Raw genomic sequence first — 24,260 nt, forward strand, 5'->3', positions numbered from 1 at the left:
TCTCTACTTTAAAGAGTCCTCTCCTGCTGATGTTCAGGTGTATATCAGTATGTAGTGTCTCTACTTTAAAGAGTCCTCTCCTTCTGATGTGCAGGTGTATATCAGTATGTAGTGTCTCTACTTTAAAGAGTCCTCTCCTGCTGATGTTCAGGTGTATATCAGTATGTAGTGTCTCTACTTTAAAGAGTCCTCTCCTGCTGATGTTCAGGTGTATATCAGTATGTAGTGTCTCTACATGTCTCCATGCTTTAATGTTCAAAAAGCTCTTTTTTTTTCTCATACTGCCTTTGCTGCGGCACCTCTTTTCACCCTCTGTCTGAAACCAGAGCTCTGATTGGTTAGCTGGCCGGCTCCGTTTTGATTGGTCAACTGCTTAGAGATGCCCCGCCCCTTAGCCTATCATGTACAATGAGTTGGAGAGCTAGCCAAAAGAAGCGCAAGTGTTACAGTACATAGGGATGCCGCTATGTTACAGGAGCAACAAGACAGCAAAGCCTGTAGAGATATTAAAAGGAATTGGACACAATATGAAATAGAACATTTGAAATATATTAATGTTTAAAGACAGATGTTTGCCTTTGCTCTGTGTAAATGCTGCGGTCATTAAAGCAGCAGCTGTATATTAGCGGCTCATCCTCTGGTGGGCGGGGGCTTGTTTCTCTGCCCTGTGTCACCACCCTCATTAAAGTGGCACTGTGCAGCCCACCTTAGACAATCGAGCCTGCCCTAACACACACGCCACCTATAAATCACCTCGTGAAAATCAATGGGCTTTAGTTAGCCTGGGACTCATTGTGTCCTTGGAAAGGTGTGAGATGAATTGAGATGAAGTGAAGACAAAACAGGAACAACATCCACAGAAAAGGGACGGAGTGCAGAAGTGAATGTTTTACACTTCAGGGTGGAGGTGATACTTGGTTAAATATAGGTCACCTTTATTTGATCAAAGCTGACATTTTACATTTATTTACAGCCTTTGCTTTTAAACTGGTGAAACAGTTGAAAGTCAACAGAGGATGAGTCAGGCTGCCATTATTACTTTCTCTCAGAGATGGATGGAGGTCTTAAGCTAAGGTGACCGTATTGAATGTGGTTTTCATTCAGGAAACTTTGGAAACCCCGCCTTCTTATCAGTCAATTACATTAAAACCCCAAGCATGACTGTATTTAGAAACATCTTACAATTCGTATGGCTTATATTGTACTGTATTATGGTTCTGAAATAGATGACACAAGAGAAAACATTGATTTTCATTGTTTAATATAATATAAGTGTTCAATACAGTGAGCATGATGTACTTTCAGTATATTTTGGCCTGTGATCGAAGCACAATGACTTTAAAACATGATTACAATCAATCAGCTTCGGTACAGGCTGAAATGTGACGGACACTTGGTGAAGCTTTCAAAGTAACACAACAAAGAGAAAGTGAAATTGAAGGCAGAGAGACTCTCAGGGACCAATTCACCAGAGGATTGTTCAGCAGCATCAATCGTACAAAAAGGGACGGCAGGTAACTCTCGAAGCGCCCGCAAAAACTGTGACATGCACCCCTTACTACACAGCCAATTTAAATCAGATGATATGCATTCATTTGGCGCAAAACTCACCTCTTTCTATGCAAATGAGCCTAATTACGAAAACAGTCCAATTTACAAAGATGCCGCTAATAGCCTCACGTAGTTAAAGTGAAATGATTACTTCACTTCAAAGAGTCCAGTGATCGTATTATATCTGGTTCCTTCCGTTTGCGTTTAAACTCCTCGACTTAGTTTTTGAAGAATGCGTGGGCCAGAAATCTCTGCAATTGAATTTTTTTATTTGCCTCTCTTGTTCGGCCTTCAGTGTTCTTGGTGCAAAGGCAACATTTACTCTTAATGATAATTGCAGTCAGATGCAAAAAGGGCAAATTGCAATCAGCTGTGAGAGGCTTTCACCAAGCGGACGCAATCCATTCTGTGTGAATCGGCCCCTCAGAGCTCTCAGAGATTGAACACAGTTAATGGCAGGTATACTGCTTCTTCAATCTCACAGACAATAGTACAAAATTGTATTTGATATAGATTGTCAAAATACGATAAGCTGTCTTTCCACCTGGCATTGGATCGGCACTTGCTGCTCTTTTCTCAGTCATATCTTTACATATCATTCAAAAACAATCATAACGTAACTGTAGCCACCTCTAAATGACCCGCACATGTGTTAGTCTGTAGAAAATGTGTGTGAATACTGAAAGCTAAAAATAAAGTGCACAGCATTGGTGAAAAGGCAGTAATGTGAAAGAAATGTTTTTTCATTGGTGAAATAAAGGTTGAAGTGTAAAACTGGCAGAATTAGAAGCTAACTGCATTACCTAAAGAAAAGCTAACATATATACTTTTCTTGTGACGCGTTTTTAAATAACGCCTGTCAGTCACCGTTAGCTGAAGAAGAAGGACTTCAAGGGGTAGCGGGTGTGACGAGAATTAGAAAATCCCTTTAAAAAAAAAGAAGCTTAATATTTCATTAAAAGGTAAAAAAAAGTTGAATACAAGGTTAATGAAGGCCTTCACAGAGCTGGAGAATAAAGGGTTAGAACAATGGAGTGAATGTTGCCGAGTCAGCAGAAATGTGGACATCGAGCTGCTGTGAAGAAGTGACGCCGCGGCATCAAGTGGACATCTGTCGACTACTTTTACTTTCGATTATCATTAAAACCAAAAGCTGGACTTAATAGTTGAACATTAAATATTAGCCTTTGGTATCATAGCAGTTTAACAGCCGTGTATGTCCTTATAATTTAAGTTAAAGTACCTTTTTAGGATGATTATAATACATTCTTACGTTTGATTCTAAATTCTGTTGGTGTTATCGCTAGTCTGAGCATTGTTAGTAAGTAGCACCGAAAACAAATATATATATATACTCAGGCACAGTGGAATACAGTCCAAACAATATTTAACACGTTCAGAAACATAATCCATACATTTCAATGTAATACAAAATGTCTTCAAAAAGGGAGAAGAAAAAGGCACATGCAGTGAGTTTGACCGGCATCGACTCCATCTTTGTCTCCTCTCTATTTGTTCTTGGCGGCCAGAGGCTTGCGGCTGATCTTCTTGCTCTTATCGTTGTTCTTCTTCGGTGGTTCTGGGTCAGCCTGCATGTGTCTGCCGTAGAGACTGAGGAGGAGAAAGGGGAAGAGAAAAAAACAAGTGTTGAGTGGAGAGGGGGGGGGGGGGGGGGTGAAGGCAGTTGTTGTAACCAAGCTTATAGCATAGCAATATGATTGTACCGTTTGTGAATTGTCTCTTTATGTGTGAAAAATGATCATATTCCTTTTCATACTGTCTCTAGTGCCCACCATCACCCATCCAGGCAATTTAACTAATACACCTGCAGGTGTCAGCAGCATCACTGGCACGCTGTGACGAATAGTGGCCGACAGTTTAATTGGAACAAACACACAAGCACCAAATATCCACACAGCGCACATCGAGTCATTACTTATTAGTGTCCATTACCACTGAGTACTGGACACACGGACAGTGTCTCTTCCACCCCACCACCATCACACACACACACACACACACACACACACACACACACACACACACACACACACACACACACACACACACACACACACACACACACACACACACACACACACACACACACACACACACACACACACACACACACACACACACACACACACACACACACACACACACACACACACACACACACACACACACACACACACACACACACACACACATACACACCACCTCTGTCTGTCACTTTTTCTCTCCCATGGGTTTCTCTTGCTCACAAGCAGCAGAGCTCATTGGAGTGGAAAAGACTTATTCTTCAGTTCAGTCTCTCTTTGCTGTTCCCCACAGCCTGTTAATAATTGTGTCTTCCTTTTTCCTCCTCTCATTGTATTCGTGCTTGGCCTGGGTTTAAAACAAGCTGACTTTAAAAACTGGGGAATGTAGGAGCCTGCCCAAATGAATCAGATAGTACAATAAACAGTGTGTATCGTAGCCTGTTTGTATAGATCATTGGTCGTAGGCCTAAGTTGCTTAATTTCCATCTGGTAAATTCATTTATTGATAAGTCCACCCACGTTTTTTAAGAGAAAGCTGGTTTGAAAACTTGGATAACGATAGTGCAAATAGTCATCCTATTTCACAGCCAATTAAAAATATCAAAAAGTCCACACACACATTTCTCAATCGAGTAGCAGTCTCCAAATATCCACTGTCCACCCACATGCTCAGTAAATTCAAAATCCTCACACTTGCCACTTGCTTGTCCCTTCTATTGTAACCTGTGGTTCCAGAAGAGGAAAACTTATATATAAACATCTCTTTAAAAAGCCTGTAAGTGATGGTATGGGTACACACACACTGAGGATGCGTTTATACAAATCCACTGTGGTGTAACTGTCACTCTATGATTGAAGCGTCTTGTACTTTCCTCTCCCCTCCCTGCCTCCATCCCGTGTCAACACTTGCACTTGGGAATAAAGTGCTGCCAAAGCCTATAATATCTGCTGCCCATCAAACCCCCAGCAGGCCGAGGGCAGAGACAGACAGACGGAGACACAAAGGGGAAGGGGGGGGGGGGGGGGGACACAGACACAGCCAGAGGAGCGTTTGAGTTTGCTTTAAATGTCTCTTACTGTTCCTCTTTTTAAAAATGTCGCCCCAGCTGCTCTCAAACTGTGTGCTGCATTACGGCCTGCTGTCTGCAGGGAGACACATTTGACAGAGAGCGGTTTAGACAAAGTGATGCTGGGACTCCTGCCCCGTCGGATTGGGGGCCGGGTCCCAGAGGAGAGGTGGGGGGGGGGGGGGCAGCCGGGCCTGGGGACAGTTGACAGCTTTTAGCCATTATAGTGGCTTTAGTCTAGGGACGGCATTGTCTGCTGGCAGTTGGTCTTGGTATATTTGCCGTTAATAACTGTGCAATATATACCTGGCTGCTAAATCCTCAGAACTTTTAAAGGACGTGTATTTTGTAAATTGTTTAACTTTTTTGACTTTTATGCATGCTTCTTAGGTAGCATTAAGCTCTCTTTGGCTCTTTGCTGCTGTAACAATGTACATTTCCCCTCTATGGGACTAATAAAGGTATTCTGATTCTATCACTTTGGTCCGGACTGAAATAACATTGCATTACATATCATTTAGCCAACGCTTGCATGTATCCAAAGCAACTTAAATATACTTTGATAACTTTATGCCAACGGTAGCAATTACAGGGTTAAGTACCTTGCTTAAGGACACTTTGACAAAATTGTTTTTGTTTTTTTTAGGACGTACGATATTAAGTAGGCAAATGAACTCAAACACGTCATGGTACAATTATTTTGCTGCTTGCTATAAAAGGAAAACTCGCGCGGCTCTCATGTCAGGGGTACTTGAGTGAGTGACAGCAAACCACCAATCACAATCATTCTTGATCAGATCACAGCAGGATAACCGAGCTAGCTCAGCTTGTTGCTCTGATAACTTAAGATCCAGAAGTCCGTGACTACAATCCTTCACCCGGTTAAATGTTGTTAAAAATACCAATTGTATAGCATTAAAGTTCAAGAAAGGATGGTTTGCGGACAAAAAAAACGGTCTTTTCTTCAATTCCTGTATTTTTTCATATCGCAATACATATCGCAGGGGGAGAAAATATCGCAATGTCAGTTTTTTCCAATATCGTGCAGCCCTAGTATACACCCATGTTGTCCCTGAGCCACGGCCACCCCGAAATATCTCCACAACTTCAAGATTAATTGGCATTTTTTTTACATTCATGGACCCCAAAGGATGAACCCTCTAACTGTAGCTCCACCAAATCAGCAGATTTTCCTTATAGAAAGTTAAATACTGAACTTTAGTGTAGTGAAGATTTGTAATCTTCGCCGGACTGCATTGTGGGGAGCATGGCATGGCTTTGCAAATATCACGAGCATCTATCGGCATCAAAAGTTGAACATTGTTCAACTTTTGATGCTCGATACTTGGCATCAGCCAATCAAATCCCGTTTATGCAAATCCCGCCAGTGCAAGCGCTAGCCAATCAAACCGCGTGCAAGCTGGGAGAGCCAGACCGCAGTTTATTTCCTCATATTCCAAACGAGATATTACGGTAGCAAATCACCCGGTTCTTTACGACCGGAACTATTTACCGGGATACAAACCGGAAGAACCAGGCATGGAGGGAGGTGGCAGAGACAGTGGGTGAAACTGATAGGTTTTTCGCCTGTTTGGAGAGTTTATATCCAGTTTACTTTGTTTTAACATTGCTATTGCTTTGTATGTCGGGGGCGGGAGATTCTTGTGATTGGTTGTTGGTCGCGTTGCTCGCAAAAAATCGCCAAGCTTCAGACACGCCCAGCTTCAAGATTTTTTGATGCCTGTAGTGTAGACGGGCCGTATATAGAACAGAGTGAGAGAAGACAAACATGTCTAAGTGATACAAAAATCAGAGGAGAGCATCCCACCGTTATAATGTAACTAACAGTCATTTATAATTCGTTTTTAAATGTTGCCAATTTGTGCATGTGTGAGGTGTAGTGATCAGAGGAGGGCGCTGGTGACTGATTGTGTGCGCTCCCTTTAAGAAAAGCCAGATTATTCATTCAGTCAATAAGTGGCCAATGCGGCACACTCAGTGCTGTCATAACACGCTACTGTTAGCATAATTGTGGCTTCCTAGCGTTGATGGATGAGTGGAGGAAGGAAAGATGTAAAGGGAAGAGGAGAGGAGTGATCAGTCAGGACAACAGGAATCAATGTGAAGAGGGGAGAATAATGCAGCCTAATTGATGATGGAGTGTTTGCTCAAAAAGGGATGTTTATGAATGTTTTTTTAATCACTTCTAGCATGTACAGTATGTGTTGCCATGTTGTTAAGTCACACTCTTGAAAGTTGAAGACACAAAGGCAAGCATGAACTGTGTACTACCTATTTAAAAAGCCTTATTTATGTTTTAATTGTATATGTATATGTTTAAATTGTATAACCAGTGTTGTGCTGGAAGATTTAAATAATGAATTAAAGTATCAAGCGGTGAGTAAGCAGGATTGTTGAGAGGTTTAGGTTGGTTGGTATGAGTAGAAAGAAGTGAATACAATCAAGAGAAAACCTGAAGGGTGCTTCTATCTGCAATTTGCACGATGAATGTTCTTTATTTTAGAATGTGTTAGACCCGCATAATCCTGCTTTTGCCTGATCTGCCTGACGAGGTTTCCACAGCTCACGGCACACTATATTTTGTTTGCAAATTGAAGTATCATACTGAAATGCACGAAGTGAAAGCCTCTTCTTCCTCTCTTATTCTTAATGAAAAGCTATGGCATTCTAAAGACTAACAGAAGACATTTAGTCCCAACGGCTTCCTTTCTCTTTTGTGTACACACACACACACACACACACACACACACACACACACACACACACACACACACACACACACACACACACACACACACACACACACACACACACACACACACACACACACACACACACACACACACACACACACACACACACACACACACACACACACACACACACACACACACACACACACACACACACACACACACACACACACACACACACTTTTATTATGCTTTTATCCTAGCGAAACAACACTTAACAGTTCTAGCTAAAGATCAACATAAAGATTTCCCATTTCATTTATGCGTGTGTGTGTGTGTGTGTGTGTGTGTGTGTGTGTGTGTGTGTGTGTGTGTGTGTGTGTGTGTGTGTGTGTGTGTGTGTGTGTGTGTGTGTGTGTGTGTGTCTGTGTGTGTGTGTGTGTGTGTGTGTGTGTGTGTGTGTGTAGTAATGAACTGTTAAGGCCAATTAAATGCAGAAGAATGGAGGAGAATGGATTCAGATTCCTGATGATGTCTTTATGGAGCTCTGCTATTCCACATGGCTTAATTAATCATGGCAAAAGCCCGTCGTGTGTGTGTGTGTGTGTGTGTGTGTGTGTGTGTGTGTGTGTGTGTGTGTGTGTGTGTGTGTGTGTGTGTGTGTGTGTGTGTGTGTGTGTGTGTGTGTGTGAGATTGAAAGTTGGTGTTTTCTTTTCTTTATCGGGATATGTGTATGTGTGTTACAAAAGTTAAAAATATCTATGTGTGAGTGCCTGTTTGATGAATGCGCTGGGAGGCCAAAGGCCATCGATCTGATGGGGGCCTTCCTCTCACCTCATCTTCACCAGAGCTACAAAGCAATTCAGTAACTTCCTTTACAGCCAGAGAAACATTAAGGAGAAGAAGGAGGGAAGCAGTGAAGACACGGAAGAGCAGGGAGGGGGAGGAAAGAAGTAGAACATATACTAATTAAGATACATGACAAACAACTGGTGCTTTTAGCCAATGGTGGCAAAGACCTCTGTCCTCATCATTAGTTAGTTTCCCGCTGACTCAGCAGCACTCTGTGGGACGTCTGCGTGAACATACACTTTTTTATCCATAAGTGAAATCAGCAAAAAGAACTTTGTTAACTGAACACACAAAGTGCAGCTCACTTTTATCTGCGTTTTATCTCCAGGCTCCTGCAGGAACAGTTAAAGCTCGGATTAGTCTCAGATAAAATGACATTAAATATCTCATTAACCACGTTAAAGGAGATTAGATGATGAAACATCCCACAACAACTGCAGGTAAATGTTCTGGAAGAGGCTTTAAACCCAAAGCAATCTCCTCAAATAAAGAAATATGTTGTTTAGCAGTGAATTTCACAACTCTACAGAGACGTGTCCCTGTATATTAAAGCCACTATAATGTGTACACAGTGGAGAAGCCAACAGGACAGCAGTGAGTTATACACACAGGGAAACTTAACGTCCAGACAGTTATGGATTCAATAATCAATCCACCACAGATCATTATTTGCTGAAGTTTGGAATATGTCTTCAGTGATTGATAATTATTCATGCTTTTGTGCCACTTGACAGTGACTGCATATTGTCAGCTCATTATGTTTGCATAAAAGTGGTTTATTATTCCACTCGTTTTGGGAGCAAACAAAGTAAAGTTGTCGCAAATGAGTTGAGTCTATTTGAGTAAAACGTTTTAAAGTCAAGCATTAATGTGCCACTTCAACAAAGCACAATTAAACTGCTGATCAAACAAAAAATGTAATTCACCAAAAATGACGGTTTAGAGTTTTCCTATCTTACTTATCATTCTTATTTTATTTGTTTAATGTTGCTTTATTTTATATTAACTCTGCATTCATTTCAGAGCCAGCCCCTCCCATTGACCTGCCCTCCATCAGGGATTAACTCCACCTGCTCACGGTCTCCCTCACCTGCTCCCCATTCGCTAATCAGCTCCCCAGTATATATACCAGACCACTTCCACCAGTTCTGTTTTGGTGCTGTGAGTCTTAGCTTGCACCCGACTCTACCTGAGTTTTTGACCTTTCACAGTTTTCCCCAGACTACGATTGAGCTTGGCGTGTATCGGGTTGCCCCTGCCTGAACCTGCCTTTGTTGAGTCGTGGTTTTGGGTTTTTGTGTTCTTGATTTCTGACACATTGACCTATAAATAAGCTACACTACCATTGCTTGTGTAAAGATGGAGCAGAGCTTTCACCCTCTGTGGTGCAGGACTGAAAACCACCTCACTCACTCACACTCTCTCACACACACACACAGACAGACAGACAGACAGACAGACAGACAGACAGACAGAGAGACACACACACACACACACACACACACACACACACACACACACACACACACACACACACACACACACACACACACACACACACACACACACACACACACACACACACACACACACACACACACACACACACACACACACACACACACACACACACACACACACACACACACACACACACACCTGTCTGCTCCTCCAGTTTCTGTCTCAGTGAGTGGACTTAAATTAATGATTCCCCTTATGGGGACCTCCAATTTGTCCCCATAAGGGAAGCGAGTCCCCACACGTGACTGTGTAAACAGATGTAGGTCCCCACAAGTATAGTAATGCTAGGCCACACACACACACACACACACACACACACACACACACACACACACACACACACACACACACACACACACACACACACACACACACACACACATACACACACACACACACACACACACACAAGCTAGTTATAAAAAGTCCTGCTGGATAATGAAGGAAATCCAGTTCCACACACAGAAACCAGATTATTAAAAGTTTTGAGGACTAAAAAAAGAACAGCCTACGTGTAACGGCTGACATGGTTTTTGGTGTAGTTGGTTTATCTAGGCACAGTATTCATATGTTGGTAGCATCATTTACTCAGGCCCGATGATCGTGATAATTATAACCCATTAGGGATGAATCAAAAAGATATGTGCGGTGAACAAATGCCTCATTCAGTGTCTTTGTTCCAGAGAAATCCAGAGGGTTCAATCAGTTAATGAGCTGCTCTGCCTCCCTGTGTTCAGCAGACAGGTGGGGCCCTCTCACTGTACGACCCCCCCGCTGCAGGGCCCCTGTGCAGCCCTCTCTGTTAGGCATCAACGCGTGAATATAATTAGACAGAAGCAGAGAGAGTGCACTCTGCATCCAGAGCAACTAACCAGGACTAGTTGAGCAGAAATGGCTACAAAATGACCCAAAGGGGAGACAGAGATGTGGAGATGAACTGCGGAAAGATTGCAGGCCTTTTATTAAACATGCAAGTTTGTAAAAGAATCATACATCCTAGGCAGCCACTGGCTTCAGTTCACTTTAGGACAATGTGAAATCAGCTCTAAAACTCAAATATTGTTTTTACTGAGACTTGGAATAAGTGAAAATGTACTAACATCATTCTTCCAAAAGCTAAATAGGGAAAAACAAATAAAAATCCATACCAATAGTTGCAATAGCAGCGTTTTCTTTTAATGCCAAGTGATTTTCTGGCCTTACAAAGATTGGTTTATGTGAAATATGGCTAAAACCAAATATGTTTTGCTTCCCACCCAACTATATGAATGCCAATGCCTTCTAAACTAGGTGACGTGTTTCTTTAACAATATGTTTTATTTCACATCCAATCCTGATTTATTAAAACCATCTCAACACAAAGCTGCTTTTGTCACTTGCAACAGATCCCAACCTTCATCCGGCTCTGATTTGTATCTACAACTTGTTCCTCACTCAGATGATTTTACACTTAACGCAGTTTGTGGTTCCTTAACCGAAACAAGTACTGAATGAAGTCCTTTCCAGAACACAGTATTGTTCAGGCAGAGAGGGATGAAAAGTCAACATTTCTTCAGTGATTCGCGGGGTATGGAACGAGAAAGGGAGACAGGAAGAAATGAATAAAACATATTGTGAGGAAAGAGAGGGGCTCTCTCTCTACTGTATGTTAATATGCCATGAGATACACAGTCTGCAGCGCTCTGTCAGGATAACAAGATTACTGATGAAACATGTATGACGGGCAACATAACCCCTCTCTCTTCCTCTCTCTCATGCACACGCATCCTGATGTGTGTTTAAGTATTTATTTAAATACATATTTAAAGCATAAAAACTTCACCAATCAAACAATCCCAAAGCCTCACCAGCGGGATATACAGTTATGTGATTACATGTATATTTTGCATTACTAGGCATGGTGATGTCAGTGGGACTTCAGAGCACTCTATTGATATAAATACTCACCGTAATGCCGTGACATTTAGCATCAATACAAATGATTCTCACGAGTTGATGAATTGTCTCCTTATTTTGTTGACCTTTGACCTAATGCCATATTCAGTTAGGAAACGTCCTCTAACCAACATTTTAAAAGAGTGTTTTGAACATTAATGAGCACATTGCCGTCGCATTGACATTAAATACTGTTCACTTGTACAAAAGAAGTCTAACTGAACACAGCCATTATGGTTTCTATTGGATACACTTTCCATTGTGCCCTCTCCATCATTTCCCCTGCTGAAAAGTCTATTAACTTATAGTCTTAATTAACCTCCAGTAAATAATCAAGGTTTCAAGATTAAAACTTGATTTCGCTGCCAATGTCTCTAAAATACAGATATACCCACATCTTATCTGCAGGGCCACCCTTTTGTAGATATAAATATTTAACAATAAGGTATTTAAAATGTCAAACCCATTCAAGGAAGTGCACTCTGCACTTGTAAAAGGTTAACATCTGTTGGATCTAGTCATATTTTTGGATACAAAAATAACTAAAGCCAGGCAGATCACAGCCTGTTTTGGCACAACAGAAGGAGGAGGTTACTTTAAAAAAAAGCAAAAGTTTGCTTCAGAATTCAAAGCTTGGAGAAATGTCCAACTCCACTGTAAGCCAGGACAGAGAGCTCTAATACAAGCAGCAGGCCCCTCACTGAGACAGAAACTGGAGGAGCAGACAGGTGTGTGTGTGTGTGTGTGTGTGTGTGTGTGTGTGTGTGTGTGTGTGTGTGTGTGTGTGTGTGTGTGTGTGTGTGTGTGTGTGTGTGTGTTTGTGTTCACAGAGTTGGAAGCTGAAGGACATTTAGTCAGGTGTGAATGAAGCTGTGGAGACACAAAGATGATCTTTTTGGGATATTATTTAACACCTGCCCAGAGACAGGCTGCTGCTGTGTGTGTGTGTGTGTGTGTGTGTGTGTGTGTGTGTGTGTGTGTGTGTGTGTGTGTGTGTGTGTGTCTCTCTCTTCTTCGCGGTTGCGCTTCTTCACATGTTTCTCGCCCTCACATATTCTTACAGTCTCATTTTAGAGTGTCTCTCACAGGCTGAGGGGTATGCTCAGTGTGATGACCATCAACACACTGACAATAAGCAAGTGTGTCTAAACATTACCCAGATGACTCCCTATTGTTCAACACTTCAAAAATAACTGGAAGTAATTAAAAGGAAAAAGCACAGGGCTTGGGGAAAAGAACTTGAAGTCAAATCTTCCACAATGGCCCATAATATTGGCTTCAGATACAGTATATTGCTAATATGTGGAGCAGAACAAGGACTGTGGATTCTTTCAGATGTCTTAAAGCCCAGAAAATGAATCGTAGCAGCCACCATGCCATTGGAGCATCTCATTTATGCTTATTTGACGATGACATCAAACAACAGGGACTTATGAGGGTTTGGTGTGTGTTTGCGGTTGTGTGTGTGATAGACAAATTATGCAAGTGCTGACATTGACATTGATTGAGTGGCAGTCCACGATACAAAGAAGCTGACCTCTCCATCATCCGGCTTGACAGACTCAGGTGACAGGTGACAAGTTTGATCACTAAACTCAGTATTTTATGCCAAAATAAAAGCAGGAAGCTCCTGAGCAGATATGGTTCCAGTGTTTAAAATGGTCAATCGGTACTGCAGTATGTATCGATTGATTAGAGCAGAGGAATAAACATCGTTGTGCTTCAGTGGGGATTCAAACTGGTTGTCGCTCGATTGACCTTTTTCCTAGGGCCACCAGCAGGAATAATATCCAATTCAAGAAATCCAATTCATACGAAGAGCTTAAAAAAGCTATAAGTGTACACATGTCCGCAGATCTGTCAATAACAGGAAACAAGCCGATATCTGAATAACTCATATTGATCCAACGTACTATGGAAAGATATACACCCAGATAGAAGACTCCCTCTCATACAAGTATGCAAACAAAATATGGGATCAAAATATGGTTGGGAGGCTCTGTTTTTTTTATCACACACACACACACACACACACACACACACACACACACACACACACACACACACACACACACACACACACACACACACACACACACACACACACACACACACACACACACACACACACACACACACACACACACACACACACACACACACACACACACACACACACACACACACACACACACACACACACACACACACACACACACACACACACACACACACACACACACACACACACACAGTGCAGGGATCAGTTCTGGAGCATGCCTCAGAGCAGCAGTTTGAAGCATTCACACAGAGGATTTGCAGCATCTCCTTCGACTGGAACAAAGAATTAATGGCCGCACTTTGCTTCACAGTGCAACCTCAAACACAGAGAAATGCCTAGACTTGGATTTCTGTGCTCGGACATACACACGGGTACGTTGAATACTGTTTTCAACTGATTCGCTTTTGACAGCAACTCTGGAGATCCGGACCGTCTTTTTAAGATGTTGTTTTGGGTTGGAAACTAGAAACAAGCCCTGGAATAATAAGAACAGTTTCATCTGACTTTGACGCCATTTTCATGACTTGGCCATTGTGTGAAGTTGCACATTAAAGAGGAGACAGAACGAGTCGTCTGTCAGTGTGGATGTGTTGGTACTCACTACTTATAGGTCTCCGAGCGCACATATTCAAAGACGTGGGAGACGCCCAGCTGGAACTGGTCTGCGATGGGAGTGACCCAGGGATTATTCTCTGCTTTGAACACCTGCTTAGGACCGGTCAGATCCAGATTACCTGCAGGCAGAGAGACACACAAGCATGGTTTACAAATACTCATCATTCTATGTCATCAATCTAGTTTTGTGGTGTGTGTGTGTGTGTGTGTGTGTGTGTGTGTGTGTGTGTGTGTGTGTGTGTGTGTGTGTGTGTGTGTGTGTGTGTGTGTGTGTGTGTGTGTGTGTGTGTGTGTGTGTGAGGTCAGTACCAAGCTCAGGGGGCAGGACAGTCAGTCTGTTGCCCTGGATGTGGAGCTCTTTGAGTTGAGCCAGGTCCCCGATCTCCTTCGGCAACGAGATCAGATCATTATCCCTCATACTCAACTGGACAGGAGGGAAAAGGAGGAGAAAACAAGACACACTTATTAAACACACAATATCTGAAACCTCCACACAAAGACAGCATCGTGAATGATTTTAAAGCACACACAATTCATCCTTAAAGTGATAGGTACCAAACAATGAATTTCTAAACTCCACTTCATAATTTCAACTGAAGATGTCTGAGCTAAAAACTGTGTGTATGCTTGGTCTGAAGTCCCCATGAGGTTTGGATTTCTCTTTTAGTAAGCACACGTCATTTATGTGGCCCCTTGAAACTTCTATATTTTAATCCTAACAGAACCTCAACAATAAAGGGATTGTGTTAGAAAGAGAGACTTCCTGTCTGACATATTTAAAGATGTCTGAGCAGAATACAACTTCAATGAGTCTGTCACATTAACTTACTATTTGCAGCTTGCCCAGCTTCCCGATGTCGGCAGGCAAGGCCTCGAAATCGTTGTCACTCAGATAGAGGGCACGGAGAGTAGCTGCAAAACGAGCATCTCTGTTAGTGTGTGTGTGTGTGTGTGTGTGTGTGTGTGTGTGTGTGTGTGTGTGTGTGTGTGTGTGTGTGTGTGTGTGTGTGTGTGTGTGTGTGTGTGTGTAGACTGGATTCTGATCGATACCGCCAGTCAAGCCTGATTAATAATAGTGCCTCACAAACTGGACAGAATCAATCCACGCAGACCTTCTGCACGTCTCAAAAGACAGCCGACGCACAAGACAGCTTTGTCAGTGTGCGGAGAAAAAAGAGAAAACGGGTCAGCCTCTCTCTAAGTGGGGAAAAAAAGGATTTTGCAAAGAGGGAGTGACAATGTAGTCTCATAACTGTCTCGAGGATACGCCTTTATTTTGAAATTCCCATGGCATGTACGTGTCACCATTTCCGCTGAAGCTCAATCCTACAGAGCCAAATCATTTTTGTGGGAATATGATTTCATTTTAGATCTGTTTAAGGTGTATAGGTATTGTAATGTGTTGAAGCATGTGATTACCACCCCTAGTAGTTCCCTTAACATGACTTCCTGTATGGTACATTTTGAAAGACCCTCTTTTGCACAAATACAATAAAGTTACAAAACCAATGACTAAACATAGTGCCAAAAACAATGTATGTCCACGGTGTACCTCAGTATCCAGAGTGGTCTTTATGAACTAGGATATATATAAACTCATAATACTCATCCGACATGTTGTCCACCTTATTGGATGTTGTGCGGTTTGATGGAATGGCAAGACGCTTGTGATCATAGTGAAGGGATGGATTATTAACCCCATGTTGTCAGTTGCACAAACTTGTATTTCCTGACATGTTTTACATTACAGCTCCATTTCAAAATGTGGATTTGAGGTGTAGGGGAAGTGCTGTGGTGTCCAAACTTCCTGACCTGGAGTCTGTGAGTGGAACACTTCTGGATCACTGTGGACATGTGGACAACCAGAGCTGTGGTGAGGGTGAATAATAAGCACCGACAGTGAGGAGGCATAAGAAAAACAACATTTGGAGTGCTCTCTGGGTTACGTTAGGTATTCTCAAGAAGGCCCAGTCACACCAGTATCTGGGACAAAGTGTTGCTTAATCCTGTGTGTGTGTGTGTGTGTGTGTGTGTGTGTGTGTGTGTGTGTGTGTGTGTGTGTGTGTGTGTGTGTGTGTGTGTGTGTGTGTGTGTGTGTGTGTGTGTGTGTGTGTGTGTGTGTGTGTGTGTGTGTGTGTACTCACTGAGGTAGAAGAAGTTTCCGGGCAGAGAGCTCTGGCTCAGGTTGTTGTAGGTGAGGTCCAACACTTCCAGAGCTGGCAGTGAACCGAATCCTCTGGGCAGGCCGCTCAGACGGTTCATACTGTACACACACACACACACACACACACACACACACACACACACACACACACAAAATATACATTATGGACACAAACCCACCGCTTGAGGATTAAGCAACACTTTAATCAAACAAATAAATAGCATAATTTCAAAAATGTTTTCAGACCCAGCTGAAATGTTCCTAACAAAATGTCTGAATTTAACAAATAGTCAAATTATCAGCAGTCAGACGTTGCCCTGTGTGTGTGTGTGTGTGTGTGTGTGTGTGTGTGTGTGTGTGTGTGTGTGTGTGTGTGTGTGTGTGTGTGTGTGTGTGTGTGTGTGTGTGGACTGGAGTCCCGTCTTTAGCCTTTTAGAGCACGTTGTGTTGGTTTCAGTTCGATGGATCACTAATGTAATGAACTCTCTGATCCCCTGTTACTGCTCTTTTGTGACATGAGGCTGCCATTTAATAACTTCAAATCAAAAATGTTGTCTGTATATCCCAAGCATAGTAGTAGTTGTAAGACATTGTTGGTTTTTTGGGCTTAGTTTATTGGGTTTTTTGACAATAGAAAACAAGGTAAGAGGTCTGCTACTTTATAGCCTAGTGCTTTTTTATTGGACAAAACACTTTAAAATCATTTGAACACAAAAGTCAAGGATTACAAAATACTGACATTTAAATATTAGTATGTGATTTGATTTGATTGAAACATGTATTTTTGTGGCTTTTTGTTTTTGTTTTTAACATACTTGGATTCAAAAGGAATGCCATTGTTAAAATGCCACTTCCGTTTCCAGCTAGTAGTGCCTATTAGCTGGATTTCGCTTAACCCTGACACTCTTGTTATACCAAACACAGACATCTTCTGAAATGTGCGACCATACTCATAATTCTTGACCTCGTCTTCTCAAGCTTGTCCTACAGCTTCTTGCTGTTTGTTTGTTTCTCGCCCTTGTGGACTCACCCTCACCACATCCAAATAAATAAGGAAGCAAGGACGGACAGATTAGCAGCCGGGGGGGATTTGATGATGTAAGAGACGGCGGCTGAGTGTATGCACACATCTCTGCCTGTGTGTGTATGTGTGACAGGTCGCAGGGACGAATGTTCAATTTCAATTCTATTATGTGTGTTTGACAAATGAGATTAAGCATTTACAAGGTTCAAACACACATATGCATGTTCCTCTGGTACACACACACACACACACACACACACACACACACACACACACACACACACACACACACACACACACACACACACACAAGCAAAATAAACAGCGGATGAAAAGTGAATGCGCAGCCTGAATAACAGTAGGGGGCTTACACTATCCAGATGATGTTTGTCTGTGGATCAATACACACCAAGGCTTCCCTCCTAATCCTCCTGTCACTGACACTGTGTAAGCCTGCACTCACATCAAACACACACATGAAGCATCTCCAGCCAACAGGTGAACCTCCCTCACCTACTTGTTACACAAACACACTTCCACATCTTTATGAGAGTGAGAGTTTTTATTTTCAAATGACAACTCTCAGCGTCAGGACCTGTACAGCCCAGTGTTGAGGTCTGAAAAAGTGAAATTAAGTATCAAACGGAGGTCGGATTAAACCTGCAGTTTTACCACCCTTTAAAACATCTCTCTGATCCATTGATTTGTTGCTGCCTTGTCATACAGCCTTTTGAATCAAATCAAGCAGAAAGGCTCAAAGGTCCAAAATAATTGCTGGAACCAAATCTGAGCTGGAACAGCCTCAGGGGGTGATTTGTGTGTGCGTGTGTGTGTGTGTGTGTGTGTGTGTGTGTGTGTGTGTGTGTGTGTGTGTGTGTGTGTGTGTGTGTGTGTGTGTGTGTGTGTGTGTGTGTGTGTGTGTGTGTGTGTGTGTGTGTGTGTGTGTGTGTGTGTGTGTGTGTGTGTGTGTGTGACATACCCGAGGTTGAGGTGTTTGAGCTTCTGCAGACTGCTGATCTGAGTCGGTAGCTCTTCAATCTGGTTGTTGAACATGTTCAGGACCTCCAGGTTCCTCAGCTCAGAGATGTTGGCGGGCACCGCTGGAGGACACACACAGACAGGGGAGAGAATTAAAGGAAGTACACAAGTGTAGGCAACCCATCATTACCAGTGTCATTCAACACCATGCCATGCAATATGGTTAAAAAAGACTAAACTGCAATTTTAAATATAAAAACGTGTCAACTTTCACCTTTTCTTCCCCTATCTTTCTTAAACGTATACCCACACATAAACACACTCACAGGCAGACAGAAAAACACTCACACACACACACACACACACACACACACACACACACACACACACACACACACACACACACACACACACACACACACACACACACACACACACACACACACACACACACACACACACACACACACACACACACACACACACACACACACACACACACACACACACACACCATTTTGATTTGACTGAATTGACTTAAATGTTTGATGACTGTAATCTGATCAATCTGATAGACACCCTGATAATCTGATTACTAAAAAGGGACATTTGACCCAGGACTACGACTCAATAAATAGAAAACGCTAACCAAATAAAGAGAGAAAAGATTTTAGAATGAAAGCAATGGCTATCATTTCACCGAAATATTATTACTTTTGGTCGAAAAACAATGAATTCATGATTAAAACGGGACACAACGTCACCATCTCAAAAGTAGGAACTGGACGGAAATGTCAAATAGCTGCCACAATGAACACACACACACCTTTTCAAGATGTTCATGTCTGTTAACAATGTGTTAGCTCTCATCACCGGCCCCAACTGCTGACAACAGGCTCTCATCTTTAGCCTCGGGACAAACCTCCGTCATTAAGTCTATTAGCGGCTGTGGTGACATTTCAACAGCACACATATTGCAGTTTCTCTCCCCACTTCCACCTTTTATTCCCCCGTGGTGCGCAGCCACAGAGGCGGACACAGATCAATGGGCTGATAACAAAGAGCAGGACGTTTATTGGATTATCCCACTGATCAATGGACGCAGCGCTGAAGAAGAGGAGGAGGAGAGTAAACCAGCCGGGCCCTGACCTGAATGCTGCCGGGAGAATGAGTGCCGGAGAGGTGAGGGCTGGGCATACTGATACTATATCAGTGGGGTGTGTGTGTGTGTGTGCGTATGTGTGTGTGTGTGTGTGTGTGTGTGTGTGTGTGTGTGTGTGTGTGTGTGTACAGACAGCAGCTGATCTAAACACTGGAGTCTCTTGGAACAATGCCAGTGTTTGCCAAATTTAATTTTTTTAAGGAAGCTAGTTTACACCTTCATAAATAGCAGGTTAAAACACATCTGTAGTGTGATTTTGCACACACACACACACACACACACACACACACACACACACACACACACACACACACACACACACACACACACACACACACACACACACACACACACACACACACACACACACACACACACACACACACACACACACACACACACACACACACACACACACACACACACACACACACACACACACACAACTTAAAAAGCAAACTGTACCATGAATGCACATCATGACTCGTGTTAAACTGGCCGTGGATCAACAGCCAATCGCGACATTGCAATATTCAAACTGAAGGAAGCATGATATTTGTTAAAGGCTAACTATGTGTTGAAATCCAGCTTTAGTGGGGTACGCAGAGATATCTCAGCCTTTGGTACAAATCTTCTTAACAAATCAACCCGTAATGATTTCATAGATTTTTCAATCATAATGAGAATTATCGAAATCCTTCCCTCTAATATCGTGAATAACACGGCAATAGCAATATCAGTCCAAAAAAAGTTTGTATCTTTCAATAGGAAAAAGCACAAAACCTTTTTTCATTTAGACACTTTACAAGGGGAACAACACTATTTCCAAACTACAATTTCTGTACCCTTTAAGCAGAAGCCAAAGCTGAGACTAATCCCCCCAAAAAACTCCAATTGTCCAATCCTTGACAAATGCCAAATGTGGCTTACATCCTTAAATGTGTTAGCTGTGTATCAAAATATCTGGATAAAGGATAGTATCACCACATCGTCCATTGAAAGGTGATAAATCATTGTATCGCCCTTCTCTCTCTCCTGTTGGTTACAGTACAGCCAACAGAGAGCTGGAGAATCAGTGAGGACTGTCTGGTTCTAAAGGTCCCTCTTCTTCACCGAGGATGTCTGAAGTCAATTTCATTTATCCGGCATCTCCCTCTGCGGGCCACTGACCAGAGTTCAATCAATGCAACACCCCAACCTCCTCTCAGGTGGACAACACAGTATTTACAAGTCCTACGCACAATATATGATATTGATTTCCATATTGTCTCATCTGCCCTGCGTGTTGGTGTGACCTGGGGTAGCTGCTGCATTATAAGCTTCTTTGTTTCTGTGCTGGAGGAAGAAACCCCCCCCCCTCCCCCCGCAGCCATGCGTGAACAACATGACAGGTGTTGTAGAGTTAGTGAGGTGGGATGTGTTGTGAAAATGTTGGATTTGATCTCGGATCGGATCTTGTTGATTGTGGTGAAAATCATAAAATAATACTAAATAAAAATACTGGAATTCTCATGTAAGAAAAGAACAGAATACGTTTTTCATTAAAAAAATTAAGCAGGGCGCCTTATGATTCATGATAACCCTGGTACCTTCCAAATTAACGTGAATAAATACATAAAACATAATTATTCATGTAAACCCTGTTAGTTTTAATGTATACTGCGCCAGACATTCTTATGATTTTATTTGATTTTCCTTGGGTAAGCTCTTACCTCTCCTATCCTGTGTTTCACTCTTAAGGCTGTTGCTGCTTTGAAACCTGAATCTCCCTATGGGGATTAACAAAGGTTTATCGTACCTCATCTCATCCCGTCTTATTCGAAGACTGATTGTGTGTTTCTTGAGAAGACTGCGATGCAATAAAAATACGTTTCACAAAAATATTTAGTAAAGTGATTTCAGTTTGTTATAGAAACATCGCATATGTTGATGATTATGGGGACACAATCAGGAGAATTAGGTACCCCCCCCTGATAATCAAGTTATGACATTTTGACATCGTCATCATCACTGTTTTGATACAGGACAGTCATGTTAGCACCATCAGCAGCCAGTTGAGCCCCCTCTCTCCCTGCTAAACTTTCTAAATATTAAAATAACTCTCCACTACGTCCATACAGCAGCAACATCGCCTCCTTCCTGTTGGCTGCTGCAGCTGTATTTGTAAAATCACCAAACTACACTGGATAGGATCAAGGAGAGGAGCAGATGGATCCAATATTTGCCGCTCCCTCCTCACTCTTCAGGCTGAGAGTTACCTAACAAGCCAGGAGTTACTGAGCATACCTCTATAGTGCTTGCAGGTCGGTAACTACGCCAATTATGTTATCCCACATTTCTGTCTGATCGGGGCTATAAATAACCCCGCAGTGTGTTATCTCTTCATCTTAGATTAGAAGGCAGAAGGTGGATCACAAGGTGCATCTCAAATATATTTGATCAACGACATCAAACAGAAATCATGCCCACCTTAACAGGTTATTTACTGTATTCATTTGGTCTAACAATCCCCTTTATCTAGGGTTTTTCCTACATGTCTGGATACTAAGTACTGATTGCATTACGTTCAGTCTACGGTGACCTCTGCTGGTGCAAAGCATCCCTGCATCCCTTCACTCCAATGGACTAAAGATGACCACAATATACATTCTTCCTATCAGTCCTCCTATTATTTACAAAATAACCTAACACACTTTATGAGTCTCACTGGATCTTACCTGTGAGCTTGTTGTGGCTGAGGACCAGCTGAGTGATGTTACACAGAGTGACTGAAACCACAGGAAACATCAAGTCAACACAGCACAGCAGACAACTGACACACATGCATCCTACTGATACATACTACTTTGTAAGAACAGATGTGAATAATATACAAGCATAAAAGTGATTATATTTCAGGAACAAGCAGACTTTTATGGCCACTAACTAAAGTAATAACATAATTCCCTGCATCATCCACAACAAATACAGTACATGTGTATAATGTTATGTCAGCTATTGTTAAAACGGGTCCGGGCATGGCTATTTATTATACACTGATTCATCATGAACACTATGTTACATGCAAAACATGAAAACAAAAATATTAAGGGTTGTTCACATCAGTAATAACTGCTGTATTTGATTTGTGGTATTCATTCATTGATCATTTATTTTACTAAATGTATTATATTCAATAAATGATTTAATAACAAGTGAACTCAACCTGATCAGAAATGTAATAACTTAACCAAATACTGCAATAAACTAGCTGACATGGTAATTACTTACTAAATAATACATTCATTATAAGATCAAGTTATTACATTATTGGATTTATTTGCATTTTGATCTGGTTCAGTGCTAATATTAAAGATTTTCAGGATTAAATGATTGGATGCTACAATAATAATAAAGTGTTATTTGGTTAACAAGCTAACGGTTTTAATAAAGTTTTTTCAACACTGTAGACAAGGCAGGCTGGGTGACGTCACCATCACTGAGTAATACGTTAATACCACAGTTTTTACCTATTTTATCAAGTCTACGTTTTTCACAAGTATGTATAGTATTCTTTATGTACAACAGGTTAGCATAAAGGCGGTTTTAACAGCAGCATATTCGCTAAAGTGTTGTGGTGAAATGAAAAGCCTTACAAAGTCCTGGGACGTCCAACATGTTGGAAATGCCTCTGTCGCACATCTCCACCTCCGGGATGTTCTTGTCCCGACTCTCCTCCACTATCTTCTTCAAAGACTTGGACATCTTTTCTGAAAAGCATTGATATACAAACAGTACAGCGTGTTACTGAGTTGTAAAAGTCGTCCTTCGTTAGCTACAGTGTAACGATAAAGAGACCCTAACTCACTCAGTCGGCTACAAGAGAAACTGAATGTGCTATGTATGCTAACACAAAGAAAAACACTTATTTCCTTACCGTTTGTAAAAGATGAATGAAATCAGAAATGTATACTAGCTTTTTTTAATTCCTCATAGAGTACGCTTGAAGCTGACACCCTTCCGGAAGTTTATTTGTGAGACACCATTCCTTAATAGGATACTTCCTGTTCCTGAAGCCGCGCCTCCGCGTCAAATTAACAGCTCCTAAACCTCCACAGCAGCCTCTGTTTCAGTCGTTTCAGTCCTAAAGCTGAACCAAGATCCAGGAGAGAGACAGCAGCTGCAGGGTTGGGGGGTGTAATTATGTCAAAATAAGTAAACAACAAACAAAGGTTATTTTCCTACCGATTGTTACTTTATCTTAATGGAAGCTGGATGAAAACACTGTGTATTTGTGTTACAAAAGCAGAAAAAACGTGTATTTCAATCTCAGTTTTACCTTTTTATTAATCGTTTTAATAGTAATAATATTTGCTTGATATATAGAAGTTTACAATATTGCTTATGTGCCTTTATCCTGTGTATTATCACAATTGTGATCACTACAGCAAATATTTGATATGTGTCAATAATGAAGTAATGTGTTTATTTTATCATAAAATTACATTTTTGCTCCTACGGTGTAGGAGATAATTGAGGAATAGACACGTTTGTAGTTTGTAGCAGTCACACAAGTTGTGGGTGCAGTTC

At 41.8% G+C, this 24,260-nt stretch overlaps 1 protein-coding gene across 1 annotated transcript; it reads right to left on the reverse strand.

The window, feature by feature from the left end:
- Nucleotides 1-1,244: 1,244 nt before the first annotated feature.
- rsu1 (Ras suppressor protein 1) lies at nucleotides 1,245-23,753 on the reverse strand. The gene is made up of 9 exons (XM_079661326.1): nucleotides 23,608-23,753; nucleotides 23,327-23,440; nucleotides 22,409-22,459; nucleotides 18,531-18,651; nucleotides 16,508-16,626; nucleotides 15,193-15,275; nucleotides 14,673-14,787; nucleotides 14,350-14,482; nucleotides 1,245-3,162 (listed from the first exon to the last, which is right to left on the reverse strand). The coding sequence occupies exons 2-9, from the start codon at nucleotides 23,433-23,435 to the stop codon at nucleotides 3,060-3,062; spliced, it is 834 nt and encodes a 277-aa protein (XP_079517452.1). The 5' UTR covers nucleotides 23,436-23,440; nucleotides 23,608-23,753; the 3' UTR covers nucleotides 1,245-3,059.
- Between the last annotated feature and the right edge of the window lie 507 nt (nucleotides 23,754-24,260).

Source organism: Notothenia rossii, assembly GCF_949606895.1.
Source record: "Notothenia rossii genome assembly, chromosome: 12".
Taxonomy (NCBI): domain Eukaryota; kingdom Metazoa; phylum Chordata; class Actinopteri; order Perciformes; family Nototheniidae; genus Notothenia; species Notothenia rossii.